This window comes from Pungitius pungitius, chromosome 19 (assembly GCF_949316345.1).
Source record: "Pungitius pungitius chromosome 19, fPunPun2.1, whole genome shotgun sequence".
NCBI lineage: Eukaryota > Metazoa > Chordata > Actinopteri > Perciformes > Gasterosteidae > Pungitius > Pungitius pungitius.
In genome coordinates this window covers 6,456,252-6,472,184 of record NC_084918.1, presented here as the reverse complement: position 1 = coordinate 6,472,184, position 15,933 = coordinate 6,456,252, and the positions used below count along the sequence as shown (strand labels likewise).

Here is a 15,933-nt window from a genome sequence, read left to right as displayed (position 1 = left end):
CACTCACGAGCATTAGCATCTGATTAGCAAGTCTAGTGTGTACAAAACACCAAGCAGACTTGCTGTGCTCACCGCGCAGGACGCTGGTGTGCGCCCAGAAAACCAGTTTCCTGTCATTGGTGCGTGACATCAAACACGCGCTCATCACCGAGTCTTCTTCTTCGGTTTTAATAACGCAGAGTCTATTCGGTGGCAGATAATCACTGTATCTGCAAGGCACTAATTATACAGCAGTCCTGCAGATACGGGGGAGCTCTGCAGCACACACTGCTTATCACAAGCAAACAACACAAGGGAAGATGATGGTAGGGCAAGAGCTTTGAATCTGATTGGATGCAGATAATCGATGGTTTTATCAGCCACAAGATAAAGATGGGGTTTGTTTTTCGCTGCAGAGAAATTTTAAAAACACCTTTTCACGTGCTGTAGTTTTCAAGGCGAGCGCGCCAGAAAGATGGCGTCGTCCGAGAGTGCGAGCAATCGGCTTGGGACGCCGCGTCGTGCTCAGACTGGATTTGATACGTGGAGACGGACACGTCTCTTCGGAGCGCCCGGTTGATGTCGTTAAAGAGTCTGATCCTGGGAAAGCTCCGGGGACAAGAGGACGGGAAGCTGACTGACTGATTGGATTCATGGACACAGTAACAGTACCCAGGGTGGCTGTGAATGTGAACCCATTTCCCAGGTCCTGTATAGTACCGGACAGAGCTGCACTTCCTAAAAAAGCCACGGCTCATTTACCGAAGCCTTCGTGTCTTGCACCAAAGAAAAAAAGTGCAAAAAAGATGACAATGATTACTAACTAGAAATCCAATTAAAGCTAAAGAACTGTTGTAGAACTTTTCACATCTGGTCCGCCGCGGTCGCTTTGACCTTCAACTCAGTAATGACAGAGAGACTTTCTTTTCTCCGTGGGACACACTTTGTTACCTGGGACTGGATGTGCTTCCCCGCAGTAATCCATCGCGCCTGGGCACCGGCCAGCGCTGAATCACCAGCACACTTCATAGCACACTTCATATCATTTCAAGCTCAACGGGAGACGCTCGTGATCCAAGCCACGCTTTTTCCCTGCGATCGGACACCGTAGTCATGGCGTTCTCCCAACAGATGTGACTATTAGGAATCTTCTTCAAGGGATTGATTTTAGTCGTTTTTCAGTGACATATTTCTACGATGCTCGGAAAAATGCTGAGATGAGGCAATGAGCTCGGAAGACAAAAGGGGATAAAAGAGTTGGAAGACTTTCTTACGCTCGTTCTTTCCATCCACCATTCTGGGAAAGTTAAGACATCGGTGATGGCATCCACTCACAATAACAAACACACCACGACGATCACACACACACACACACACCCACATCACTGATTGTGAGAAGCCACGCATCGGTTGTTTTCCTCTGTACTTGGTCGGCACGCACGATGTGCACTTTCCGTCCTTTATAATGCATCCACCGCATCCAACGAGGGAAATTAAAATAACTCTGTCAGAAAGTCATTTCGTTCCCTCGGGCGCCGGATGTAATCGTCTGGAATGTCAATCCGATGGCTGAGGGGGGAGGAGGAGGGGGAGGGCGGGGGACAACGCATTAAAACCCCATTTAAGTTTTCATTACTCCACAGATGGGTGCGATGAATGGATTGGTCAACACAAAGCTCACTGCGCAGTAAGGGCCGCGGTCCCACCAGGCATCCGGTTCACCTGCGGGGCCGCCTTTCCACCACCTGCCTACTGCCTTGATGTTTGAGTGACAGCTGGCTCGGTGATCGCAGTCCGCTGACATGCGCTTTTTTTTCGGCTCGGCCTCGGTGGGAATTTACACCTCGGGGTGAAGGGGAGGAAATCAAAAAGGGGGTTAACGGACTTTGCAGGAGGGACTTTGCAGGAGGGACGTTTCCGTGGCGACAGATTGTGTGCGCCGAGCCAACTCAATTCAGGCCACTTTGTGAATGGACGACATGCATTCACCCCCCTCCCCCCCCCCCCCAGCGGCGTCCCTCCAGATTGGAAGGATACAATTGGCGGAAGGCTGGCCGGTCCTACTGCACATGTTGATCTGTGTCCATGAAACATGTGATTCACAACAGAAGAGTTTGGCCAAAAAAAAAAAAAAAAAGACAGCTCAGTGGCTTCCTTTAAACACGTAAACCAACAACGACCCATGACAAAAGACACAATGATGGACATTCTTGCGCTTCGAAATAAATTGTGCGTGCCGCATAGTTGACGCTTGGGTCAAATAGAAAATACTGGAGTGAGTGTGAACTGAGTGGAAGAGAGAGAATTAAGAAAGTGCTGGGGGAGCAAAAGCATGTCATTCATCCCCTTACGCAGCCAGCAGAGTGGGCTGTGATGGGAATACAAATCCAATCCAGAGAGGAAAAGAGCACTAAACACACCCGAAAGAGCAGAATGATGCAGCAAATTGCTTTCATGAAAAAAAAACTATCTATCTGCTCCCATGCTAGAGGAATTGTTCTGAATTGAGTACAGAACTAGCCTTGAACATCTGCTAATGCATTCAAGTTAAAACTATTGGCGGAGTGGGCAGGAACGAGGGGCCAGATTGATGTATTACATGCAGAACAACCATTTCAGGTCCCCGAGGTCCCCCTAACACGAGGCTCTCCTTGAAATTAAAAGCACTGAAGCTGCTATATTAAATAAAAATAAAATAAATAGCTCCAATCTGAGTTCATTGGCACTGGTAAGAATGAGCGGGCCCGTCTCCGAGGCTATTGGAACAAAACGGCCTCTTTTGTCTAGTGATGATTCACCGATGGGCTTTGTTGTCCTGATTGGAACGGACACACACAGAAACATCCTGTTAACACCACTGTGATTAAAACGTAGTAGTCTGGAAAAGATTAAAAGAATATGAATACAACAACAACAACACACACTACAACATCCTCTCTTGTTAAGGCGTTAAAAAAAAAAAAAAAAAAATGAGACAAAGGTGACCACTCGACCCCAGAGATGGAGACACAAACAACGGCTCCCACACAAAAAGCCCACTGTGGTGAATCACTAGACTGTGAAGGTATGCTCATTAACGTCTTTTTGGGGTCCGTGTGTGTGTGTGTGTGTCCCTCCGTCATACCTCGGTCCCCTGGGATGATACTACAGCGTAACAGGTTAGCAGCTCGGCACCTTCGGGCAAAGCTCTGGAAACACAGAGTCTCCCGATCCGTGTGATGTGTGTGTGTGTGTGTGTGCGTGTGTGTGTGCGTGCTGGTTAGAAAATGAGAGAGCAGTAGAGATAGAAAGAGAGAGTGCAGCCATGAAAAACAGAAAAAGAGAGGAAGTACAGTGGGAAGGACAAAAGAGAGCCTTGTTTGGCCTTCTTCTTGCACAGATGAACTGCTTTTAAACCAACCAACAAAAGGGTTAAATCTCTCAGCCACAGACACACACACACAAATTTCCTGGCAAGAAAAAAACAGGACTTTTGCCAAAAAGTCCTGACCAGAGACAGAGCCCGTCTCCGATGCTGAGAGGACACAGGGGAGCATCCGAAAAGAGAGAAAAGGCTCTTTGTGGTGATTCGCTCCCACAGCAGGTCCCGATGACACCTAAAGCAGGCGGAATGTATACAGGAATACAGGAAACAGGAAACAGGCGCCCTTAATGTAGCCGGGAATGTTAATTTGTCCATCTTGGGAGTAGCCATTAGGGCTCATCTGCACAGCTCAATGTAGGCTTTCTGGTTTTAATAAACAACAGAGAGCTTATTCATTTCACAGGTTGTTTGAGTGAAGTAAATGCTCGTTTGTCTGCAGGAGCACGGCGTGACTGTCGCAGATGAATAAAACGCTGTTGATGAAGAACACAAAAACACACAGTCATCACAAAGTTTATTTTTTCGTGGGAAAAAGAACGGCTCGAAAAAGGCAAAGTTTCTCAGAGGCATCTCCGAGAGTTCAATACCGCTTGGGAGTAAAGAAAAGTTCTCCTCTCCCATGTTCTTCTCCTCCTTCCACTGTCCCCCGAAGCATCTCAGCTAATGAATATGTCTGTGTCCAATGTCTCCGCCTGACTCCCGGTGGGACGGCTTTCAAATAAACGACCAGCGTGAAACGAAGCTGGAGGTCACGACCGCTTTACTGAAGGAGGCGACAGGCCGCGGGGGTGTCTGCTCCATTTCACCCCTCGCGGCGGCCCACGGCTGGCCAGGCGTCTCCCGCCAATCAGTGGGATCCGTGTGGGCTTTGACTGAAAATCGACCGGAGCAGTGAGACCAGCCTCTAGTTGGGAGGACTTATTATTTCCCAGAGACCTTGCCTGACGTTTTTTTTATTGACGAAGCGCGATGACTAAGCAGAATCAATCCGGACTGCGCCCTCCCCCGAGCGTGACCGCGTACGTCAATAGGGAACAGAGCGAAATGCCTCGGCCGGTGGGGTCTCTCCAGGCGCTCTCGCCTCCCCGAGCATGCCCCCCCCTCCACAGCTCCCACGCTGGGGTTCGGCTTAGCTGGCTTTCTGTCTGTCTGTGAATGGACGGGGCAGGAGGCACCACACACAAAACAGCGAGGCTACGCGGTAAGATGACATACCGATTCATTTGTGATCACGAGTAGTGGGGAAAAAAAACGATTGCAGTTTGTAGAAAATCTACCCAGCAACAGCCCACATGTCATGCTTTCCTCGCAGAGCCAATGAGACAGGGGCAGCTTTAAATGTGGTTAGAAAAGCCACATACTATTCTATTTGGGCCTGACGTAGGACTTTACATCTCACATTCAGGGCTATTTTACAGTTCTGAAGTCATCCCTTTATGCACTAGCAAGGACCACGGCTTCCACTGAAAGCGCTTAACGCGAGCGAATGTGTCGTTGATCGATTTTCGTCCCGTCGGTCCGTTGGGTTGTGGGCGCGACGAACCCTTTCAGGGCCCTACGAAAAAGGTGGAAAAAACAAAAGGGTTGGGAGGGTATGGTTTTAGAATGGGTGGGTTGAGCTGTATTTATGGGAATACCCGGAAGAGGCGCGTTGGAGGAGTGGTCCAGCTTCCGAAAAATACGCTAACTGGACTTTGGACTGGAAAGGATGTTAAAGGCCACTTTAAGACTACAACGTGTTTTAATGTCCTGCCGGAAATAAAAATGTAGAGACAAAGAAAGACAGACGGACATAAAGGATGTCTCTGGCATGCTTTGAGGCACAGAGACACAATTTCAAGAGCTTGATTAAATAATTTAGTGAAGCGTAATTTCCCATCAGGTCGGACTGGGCCGCTGTGGGTGTTTATGGACTCCGAGCCCAGAAATGCTGAATGTCATGGAAAGTGTGAGTTTAACCCACAGAGGGGAACATGGTTACTTTTTAAGACACAGCTGCTCGAGCTCATAATAGTAACCACATGGTTTGTTAAACTGTTTTACTGTATAACCTTAATCGGACTAGCAACCGACTAGCAGTACATTCATTGGTAAACATTGCTCTTCATCCTCTGCTGCAGAGGAGGGCGCTGAGCATCTAAAACCCCCCCTTTGTGCCGATGGCCCTTCAACACCCTGGTTGCCCTGACAAGCGTCAACCGCGGTCCCGCCACTGGTCGCACGTAAGCACCAGGTGACCAGGACAGCTGCACGGCTGCACTGGCCAAATCAAAGGCCGCCTTCTCCTCTCTGGCAGCACGAGACCACAACCACCCCCCCCCCCCTAAGAGCCAAATCCGCAGCCTCTCCTCTCTCCTATACGCAACGCTTCGCCAAGCGGGCATCCGAGGCAGACCTCTCCTTCCCCTCGCCCCCAGGGGCAGACGGTGGGGGGGGGGGGGGGGGGGGGAGAGTGTGTGCGAGTGTGTGTGCGTGCTGGAGCAGGAAACGCGCAGCACAATGTAAAGACGGGGAGGGCCAGGAAGGAAGGAAATCCTGCTGAAAAATGGCTTCTGAGACAAAAGCAAGAGAGAGCGCGCTGCAGTGCAATCAGCTTTTTGCAGGACTGATACGACTTTTACGCTGGCAGAAATAGGGTGTAAATGAACTAACAGTGAGTTTCTAGCGGCTAAACTAAGTCGTATTTACTGAGTGTGTGTTTTCGGTCGTCTCCACTCGCTCTCTGCAACACAGTGAATGTAAGTGTATTTCCCCAAAAAGGAGCGAAATGAGTTATGGTGAAACGCTGTCTAAATAAAAGCAGCAGCGCAGGGGGTTTCCCCATCATAAAAGTGTATTTCAAAACGCCGCTCTCGGTGAACATTTAGGGCACACTAAATGATTTAGATTCAACACTTTGACCTACAGACGGGTCAAGAACATTTGCAGCAACAAACCGTTTAGCGATAATCACACTCAATTTCCCAAATCGTGCCTCTCACTCCTAGTCAATGCATGTTACTTAATTCTTCCCCATTGGTGATGACATCTGCCGTATAGATTAAGAAATTACCACATCGTTTCTTGCGTAAAAATGAAGGTATGAAATAGTAAGAGGCATGCAAAACTCAGCAGCGGCTCCCCAGGGCAGAGTTGCTCAATAGGAAGATGGAGTATAATCACAGCAGTGTTTTTATTGATATGGGACTCAAGGTTGAAGCAAAACTCTCAGCAGGAGGAGGAGGAGGTTCTGCTGTTGCCGATCTAATCTTTAATTTCATTCCTCAGGCAGGTTAAAGAGTCTAGTGTTTCCTGAGTATGTGGTTGCCGAACAGCTGTGTGCACACAACGCACCGCCGGGTTACTGCACATTGAACGTTAAAAAAAGGTCACTGAATAAATACACAGTTATCTGACCAAACAGAGAGCGTGTGCATTTACAGCGAGGAGTCAGCCGGGTCACTTCTGTAATGGCTGCGGTGGGAAATTGAAATGCAAGCCAGCCACATCATCTGTTCAGGGGCCTCACACTGGGGACAGGCAGCAAAAAAATGCATTCTCAGAGAGCAGACTGGCTAAATTCAATTTAAAAGAGTCATTTAAACAGAAATGTAATATTTAGGGTTTAGGGATTAAAGGTTCTGGGCGGTGATGAGTAAATGCTCATAGGGATCATTAGAAACCGTCACATAGAAAGAAAGTACGAGAGGGATCAACACATTATCCCAAATTATGGATGAACCATATACAGTCGCAGCTTAGCGTAAGACACTGTGGGGAAAAACAAGCTAGAAAGAGCACCATAATGAGAGATTTAAGGTGTATGAAAGGGGAGCAGTGTGATGGGGCCATCGGAGATGAATAAAGAAAAGTGATTCAGGAATAAAGGAGAGAGAAATCAGAGCGGAAATATCCCCCTGTGTGAATAATAAGTAAGTAATTGCAGCCCATCGTGGAGTCAGAATAATAAGAAACCACAAATGACCAGAGGCAGACTCTAAGCCCTCAGCCTCAAAAGCACCACTTACACGCCAGCATCATGTGAGCCCACAAGATATTAATACCGCTAGCAGGATCTGAACAAGGGGACTTACATACAACTGTTGCCCTCTTTAACCCAGCATCTCCCAATGTGTGTTGCTTCTGACCCCCAGAACATGAACAAATAAGCGCTTTGTTGCGTTTAATACAAGACGGTAAATATTTACAGTTCAATTCATCTCAGTTCATTTTGTATTTATTAAAAACAAAAAAAAATACAATAGCTTGTTTTGCCCTCCAACATGAATACAACAAGCCTCTATTTATATCCTGTTATCCAGAACAGCCTTTTCTTAACATGCTTTCGTTTGTGTGTTTTTATCACATCAGGACGCACTGAGCATCAGCATCATCTGTTCCTGTTTCCATCAGAACACCGGAGGGAGCCGAAGATTGGCTCGCAGCCTGCCGATTAAGAGACAGGAAGGGGACACAGGAACAAGGGGTCGCGACCTCTGGGGGGGGGGTCATCAGTTGTCCGTTCGGTGCATATGAAGCGCCTCGTCGGGAACCTTTCGACCTTTCGCCTCCTTCAGGACCGTCCTAGCCGCCCCGGCTGAAGACGTGAACATTTCTAAAAGCCGAGGGAGGGATGTGGAACGTCTCACACCTGGCTTTTCTAAGAGCCAGAGAATTCGAAAAGTTGGGGAATCGAGCCTAATGGAGAAAGCAGCTGCTTTCTCCATTAGGCTCGATTCCCCAACTTTTCGGTGGAAAAATACTACCGACTTAAAGTGAGCGCTGAAACGTCTGTTGACCAATAACCTCCGCGCAAAAAGGGTGCGAAAAGGATAATCGCATGCAAGCATATTTCAAAAGATGTGAAAGTAGACACGCTTTCATTCTTGAATTTCCGTTTTTTTCCACAGCATTATAATGTCTCAAAGCGTCGCGTCTTGCTCTCTTCCGGCGACGCGCTTATCGTGCAATCAGAGGGCTTTCAAAGTCCCTCCATCAAGAGGGAGCAGTGTCAGAGACTATGTTAAAGTATCTCAATTGACGCGGTGAAGAAGAAAACAAACACGGAAAGGCAAAGACCTCGTTAACAGGACTGTTTACGTTATGTCGTGATCTGTTCCAGAGTCATTCAGACGATCTCGAAGAATGGCTGTCATTTTATTGGCTCGCAGCGGCCCAAGATAAACACCAGCGTCCACCGCCGCCCACTATATCTGGCTGTAATTGTTCATTACGTAAGAAGGGCCTGAGACATTTCAGACAGCTTCCCTAGAGGCTTCCGCTCACCGTCCCGACTACTGCGGAAGTTCAGTGCACTTTTCAAAAGGGCCGCTTCCATCCACAGGACGTCAGATTTAGACGGTCCGACACTGAAACCCACTCGAAGGTAATCAGCCAACTTTCCCACGAGAGGTAAAGCGCGGTCGCACAATAGGCTCAGCTTGTGTCCCGGGGACAAATTGCCCTAATGGTCCACGCTGTTTTCCACTACCTTGAGGCTAAGGTATGTGCGAGGTGCATTGTGTTCGGCTCCCACGGATCAGCGGCGGCCATCTCTCTGCTTTACAGTCCAACTTCTGGCTACTGGCCGGAGCCTCATTGTTCCCTCAGCATTTCCTAACCTCGGAGGAATTTCTCCTCCAGGAAATATGGCTTACAAGAGAGGGCACCAAGCCCGGCCACTTGCAGAATACCCCCCCCCCCCCCTTCTCTGCCTCTCCCCCCTCCTACCTTTACCCTCCTGGCAATATCTACTGTGTGATCAGCTCTGTCCTTTTCCCTGCTCCCCTCAAGCAAAATACCCTTCAACCTTCTCCCCGCTGGTAGTCAGCGGATTATCCCACCAGGGGGTCACAGAGGGGGGGGGGGTCTTCCATTTGGACCTCGAGACACACAGACACTTGTGTATTTCTAAGCTGGTTCGAGGGTGGCAGTAAGGGAAGGTGTGTGTGTGTGTGTGTGTGTGTGTGTGTGTGTGTGTGGCAGCAGCGATGAGATGAAAGTCTTCCTTATGACCCTCTCTCTCCCCAGTGGGGCTGTCTTTGATCATCCGGAGTGTTTTCCTCCCTCAGACCGCCCAGATGATAAGACAGTAGATAACAGGCCCCTCTTTATCTTTTTTTTTTTTTTGCTCACTTTCGAGCTTCTTTACTCTCATCCTCCGGGGCCCCGTGAGCTGCAACACACAGCTAAACCAACAATTGCGATCTCTCTCGCGGCCCTGCACACAGCTGCCTTGTAAGGATCAGTCACTTCTGAAATGAATCCCAGTACCAGCACCACAGGGGTTGATAAAGGAGGGTTGGCTGCATTCCCCAACCCCCCCCCACCCCACCACCACCACCACTACCAGAGGACAGAGGAACCAACAGAGGAACCAGAGGACACATTCCCTCATGTGATCGCCTCCTCCATTCCTCCAGTGATGCTACTTCTAAGAAAAGGACGGGCCGAGCTCCACCCCCTCCCTGGTCCCTGTGTCCTCCATTAGAAACATCTGGGCAGTGGGAAGGGGAGGTCAGGCTGTTCACATTCATACATGTGGCCCGGGAAGTAGCACTCTCAATGACACACAAACACAGCGCCCTTTCCCCCCCCCAAAGCCCTCCCATCGCATTAAGATGGTTTAAATGTTCTACAGCCACAGCTTTCTTAATCAATAAGACTTGATTTCCAACTTTTCGCTCCCTTCTTTAGGGTCAGGTAATGTCGTTGTGCTCAGTGTGCAGCCCGGAGATGCTTTGCCAGCTGAGCGCCAGCTGCGTCGGTTTTCATTTGAGTCCACCTGCGCCGTCCTTGGCAGAAGTCCCCTCACATCTGGATTTGTTCAGAAGTTGGCAAAGGAAGAAGCCAAACTTCCCTCATACTGTATTTTCTAGGCTGATTGAGGTGTGCTGTGCAGCACGAGTTACAGGGCGAGCAGAAATACAGATATTATTATTATAGGATAGAGCCCCTGTTGAATTTTCAGCTCATTCGCTTTCAGATTAACCGTTTCTTTAAATGACTGCAACCGTGGATCCAGTCACTTTATGAAACTTCAAGGTGTGCTGAAGTGAGCACTGCCTAAAAAGTCAAAAATCAGATCAGATGGTCATTTCAATTAGAAGAAAACAAAATGTATGAAAACATGTATTAGTTATTTTAAGTTATCTTAAAAGGAACGTTGTGCCAGAAATGACTAAAAATAGTTTGTGATCATGTGAGCCACTACCAGCAGACCGAGATGGGATTAAACATCCCAACTAAAGGCAGTGCCTCTTTGTACCCGGCTCTGCACAGGTCTCATTTGCCAATGTGTTAAAGTTAATTTTTCCATTAAGGGTGGGGGCGGTTTCACGGAGTATTGCAGGTAAACGTTGATTATTACGTCAGAGAAGCTGCTCGCGTTATTAAAAGCAGCAGTGGCTTCAGGGCTGATGGCACAGATTATTAACAAGGAACACTTAGTGGACGCAGCGCGCATACTAATACCGCTTTTGTTTGTTTGCTTACTTCGAGCTTTCATTTTCTTGATTTGGATCACGTGTTGGTTGTTTTTTTTTACCGTCTGTGTGTGCACGAGTAATGATTCTCACAAGTACTCACCGAGAGAAACTCGAGCGTCCCAACGTAATCCCGTTCGGTCTTGAGAAGTTCACTTAGGACGCACACTCGCAAACGCAGCTGTTTCTCCAAGTCCTTTCCGCTCTCGGCTCTGTGTTCGCTTCTGCTCTCCTCCGTCATCATGAGTAAAATAAATGCAACAAAACAAAACAAAAATAACAACAACAACAAAAAAACGATGTATTTTGTCCCCCTTTTCGACAGAGGCTTCACATCACCCGACGGGTCTCGAGTGCAAAGTTTGCAGCATGGTTCCACGCTGGGGTGGGTGGGAGGGGTGTGCGGGTGGGGTTGGGGGGGGGGGGCAACCGGTGTCTGGAAATTCTCCCCCCCTATCACCCCTGAGAAAAAAAACGAAGTAAACAATACCGGATACAAATGCGTTCATGAGTTTAAACAATGCAAATGAAAAGCACTAAAAAAGCACCCAGATGGAAACGACGCGGCACCGCGCAGCGCGCAACAAGTGGACACACCAGTTTGGAAAGTTGAGTCCCAGTGACTCCAACGCTGTTCATCCCGATTCCAGCCTCCAGGAGAGCCCTCGGTGCGCAGGAGGAGGACCGGTGGCAAAGGAGCCTCAACGCGCGAGGCGACTTCCGGTTTACAAAACTGCGCCAACGGGTTTTCAGAAGAATTTAAAAAATAAATTAAAAAAACACGGATGAACACATTGAAAGTATTACTTTTGTATTATCATAAAGATTAGTTATAAGCTAAGGGGGTTTCAGATGATAACTGGTGAAATATGGGATGAAGAAAGTGCGGGAAATGAAAGGATGCGTTAATACACGTGTCATTTTAACGTGAAGGGACCATTGCTGCTCGTCTGTGTTAATTGTCGTAATCTGTGTTTGGTTTCGGCATTCCTGAATACTGGACAAACAGGAAGATGTTAACGACCTGCATGTCCCATGACCACAGGGATTACTGACACATCCTGATTACAACGCAAAGGGTCATTGAGGAGAAGATTCAGCAGTTTTATGGAATGGGTAAAAGTTCTCATTTGTGTGAAAACTCCATGTGGAGCACACTTGGTTTGGTCAATGTAAAAGTTAAGAAGGCATAGAATTGTGTGTGGAATAAACATTTCTTTAATTATGTTAATAAGCGCAGCAGTCACTTAATGAAGTAATGGAATTTAGTCATACCATCTCTGCTTGGATCATTCAAAAACAACTTTGCTACATTTATTTATATAAAACCACAGACAAAAAAATAACTTAACAGAAAGTGGGAGTCACAGATAAGCCTGCACTGTATCAGATGACACCATCTTTCAAACGTATTAACTGCTTTCCTCACTGGTTAAGCTACGAACTGGTTTGAGATCAGTCTCATTAGCTGCAGAAACCAGGCAGTGTGGCCTGTGAGGGTCTGAGGCTCAGCACAAACATATTTAGCAACAATGTATCCATGGGCTAATTAATTGTAATTGATACAGTTTGGACCCTAGACAAACTGAAAAAATCGAACTAACCCGCAAAGAACAATCGTCTTTCAGCAATTCCTTGATATCAAAGTACCCTGTCTGCCTCTGCTCCATTGTATTATAACATTTGATTTTAGATTCGCAGCTTAATTCATCAAGCAGGTGCTATTGTGCTAGAGCAAATATTTGCACACTGGTTACGCATGAATCCTGTCCAGTTTCGATCCACTTCTCATGCCGCAGCCAGAGGCCGCTTGGAATGTGGGTGCAGTTTCTCAAGCTGAAGAATGCGGGAAAACAACAAAAAAATACCTGATACAAAGATGCATAAAGGAGGAAAAGATGCAGGGAGGACCTTCCTGCTCAGGTTGCAGTTCAGGATCAGCTAGAAGCTTGTTAAGTGTTTATATACTGAATAAGACTGTATTAAACAGCAGTAGCAAACAGCAGCACAACTAACACCAGCAAGTCTGTGGAGGGGATTGGAAGAAAGCCGTTTGCTGCATAGAATAATGATTTAAGGATTAACATTTCAACAGGTGGGGATTCAGTTATCGCCATTCTGCTGAAATTTGTTTCGTGACTTTCTTTTTCATACATTCATTGAAGAGTGAACTGTCTGCAAAACACATTCAGCAGCAGAGGAAAAAAAGGGGCATCTAACCGAGAACTGCTTCCCTAATTCATAAGCACCACGGGGAGTCTTTATTTTATGCCTCAATCACAGGTTAGTGTCTGTTTTGTGGGACGTGAGGAGGACAGGGCCCTTATACCAGAGTAAAGGTTGGCATGCAGTGGGCTCTGCTGGTCACATGGAGTACTTTAAGTGTGTGTCTCTGTTGCTGTTACTTTTCTGTCACCAGAGAGCGCTGTTGTTTTACGCTGAAATGATCCTCCAATGACTCAAAGGAGGGTTCAGACAGAGACTGAGACCGAGCTGTAGTCTCATAGTGAGTCTACTTATCCACTTATTGCCAAAAGCCTCTTGGAAGTCAGCTCGGGCCCGGATCCCAGTCTGACACTTCATGTACTAAATTTGGGTCGTAACCAAGCGAAAAATTGAGAAACCTATTAGAGATGTGCCGGTAGATGGACTTAATTAAGGACTCTATATTAGCCCGTGCAGCTATTTCCAGGACATCAGCTTTTATTGCCCATGACTTTGATCTGTGGAATAGACTGTCGAGCGTTGCCAGGAAGGGTTTTGTTCTGCCCATTGGAAAAAGGGAGTGTCAGACTGATATGAGCTGCACTTTTATAATTATTTGCTCTTAAAATAAAACAAGTGGTGATAACACTGTGAATTTACACTGATATGGAAACGTTAGCCTTCGTTCCCACCCATGAACCCTTCAGTAAATCTGTTTATGGGGGACAAAATCAACATTCTGCAGTGGTGTCAGTCAAGCAGAGCGGTATAGTCTTTTGTTCTGATTTATTCCTGAACAGGGCGTGATACAGTATGTGGTTTTCCACGTTCTCTAACCATAACAGACTCTTAGAGGAGGGGAACTTGTGTCTTGGTGCTTATGAATCAGATGAAAACGTTTTACGTACATGTATTTAATGCCTGAAAAGGAAAAAAAGCTACAGAACCAAGGCCTTAAGTGCAAATGTGTATTACAAAAATGTCATTTTACCGAGCTTTAGTAGTCTCGGAGTTGTGGCCCATTTGCAATAGTTCAGGTGTACAGATGTGATGAGGTCTGTGACGTTTAATACGTTTGTTCAAATTTTATAGCTGACTTGTTTTGCTCCTCATTCTCAAATCGTTACTGATAGTATTGTAACATGTATTTTGTTCATTTGAACCACAAATGAAATATCTTTATCTTATCTTTCTTCATTTCAAAACGTCAAAACACCCCCAAAAATGCAGCTCCTTTGCTGTATGCAATGTGGAATAATGTTTTTTAATTAAGTCTGTATTAACCATACTAATCTTATTCAATTTGGTCCCCACAGTCTGTGTTAGATTGACGTTACATACTTCCTCCCTTGTGCCTTGTGTTCAGCTTTTTGTGTATTTCGTATTTCAGCACAATTATTTATTTCACCCATGCGAAATCAATGATGAACCCGTTTTCTACAACAACAAAAAGTACTTGCCAAAATTCCATTATTAACTCTTTATTCCTTATGGGTTATTCTAGATTTACCTTTTCAATACGCTAAAAGTAGTTCATTTTGCTCTTTGAAAAGGCTAAAAAAAAGCAGAAATATTGGAAAGTACAAATACACTATATGGTAATATCCTTGCTCTTGCTCTGCTGCCAAGGCCCCCTGTTCTTCATATTGCCTCAGTCCGAATTTCCCTGATTTCTATTACTGTGACCACGCCTTTGTACTTTCCAATCCAGCAGATGTCTGTGCAAAGCTCACTGTTTAACTCCTGTATCATCTCACAACGAAGCATGATTGCAAGTGTAGGTCCTTGTTGTTGAGATTATCTCCCCATAAATACTCTGTTCATAGAGTGGGTGACATAAATGTTCTGGCTGCCATGACCGACCATCTTTCCCCCCACTCTTTTTCCTTGCATCCCCCATGGGGGGGGGTCAAAAGGTCATAGATGTGCACTCACAGCTCCGCTTTGGGTCAGCTGGGATCTCTCAGATCCTCCTGCAGAAGCCCTAAAAGTAAGCTGCAGTTAGCACCAGAAGTTCACCAGGGCCCCACACCATCCCCACCAGGGCCAGAGCAAGCCGTGCCCTCAAGACTGCATGCTGATCAAAGAGCTCATTCACACCCCCCCCCCCCCCCCCCCCTTCCAAGAGGATCGCGGCGATTTATTGGACCTCTGTGCCGTTGGAAGACTGAGCAGCAGCAGCTCGGCTCTTCACCTCCCCGCAGACCGCAGCCCGAGAGGCAGCGCCACACGCCCCAGATGTGCGTTCCTGTGTGTTAAAAACAACACGGAGAGCGTCCCACCGCCGCCCTCAGCCGACGTCTTCAATGAGCAGCCGACCTTCAGAAGAAAGCGCCTTCCCTCTCGCCCCACAAGTCCCTGAACACGATACACGTGGAACGCAAACAGAGTATTTTATGAATATGCTTCTGTGTGCAGCTGCGTCGGGTCGCTCAAAAACACTTTCTGGGTTCAAGTTATGTTTGGAGAACAGCTCAGTCGGAAAAATCCCCTTTTAATTCCGTGCCACATTTCACTTGAGTTTTGAAGCCATTTTTAAATTAAAATATGGATTTGTCGTGGTGTTTTAACAGGGGATGTGTTGCTTTTCAAATCTGTGGAGTAACAAAGGAAACAAATCAATATAGTGATTTTGTCTGCCAAAGAGACAAATGGTGTTGACCGTCATGTTGATGCAGAACTCATAACGTTCTTATAGACTTTGATAGAAAAATCCAAATATAGACTTATTTGGGAGCGTGGCATATACGGTAAAAAAAATTTTAGCATGCTTTTAAGGCCGAGCAGAAATAATGGCATCAATTTCTAATCATGTCAGTAAAGAATAGGAAAGGTTGTGAAATAGTAAGACAACAAAACAACACTAAGTCTGTTTTCACTCCTTAATGTGTTTCAGGGTGATACAAGACCCACAGTGCACAC

At 46.7% G+C, this 15,933-nt stretch overlaps 1 protein-coding gene across 1 annotated transcript in view; it reads right to left on the bottom strand.

Annotated features, from left to right (window-relative positions):
• The window catches only part of prex2 (phosphatidylinositol-3,4,5-trisphosphate-dependent Rac exchange factor 2), a 66,923-nt gene extending 55,435 nt beyond the window's left edge, over positions 1–11,488 (bottom strand). Inside the window, exon 1 of the mRNA XM_037456159.2 lies at positions 10,910–11,488. Within this exon, the coding sequence (XP_037312056.2) occupies positions 10,910–11,050 (141 nt within the window). The 5' untranslated portion in view covers positions 11,051–11,488. The remainder of the gene's footprint in view (positions 1–10,909) is intronic.
• Positions 11,489–15,933: the final 4,445 nt, after the last annotated feature.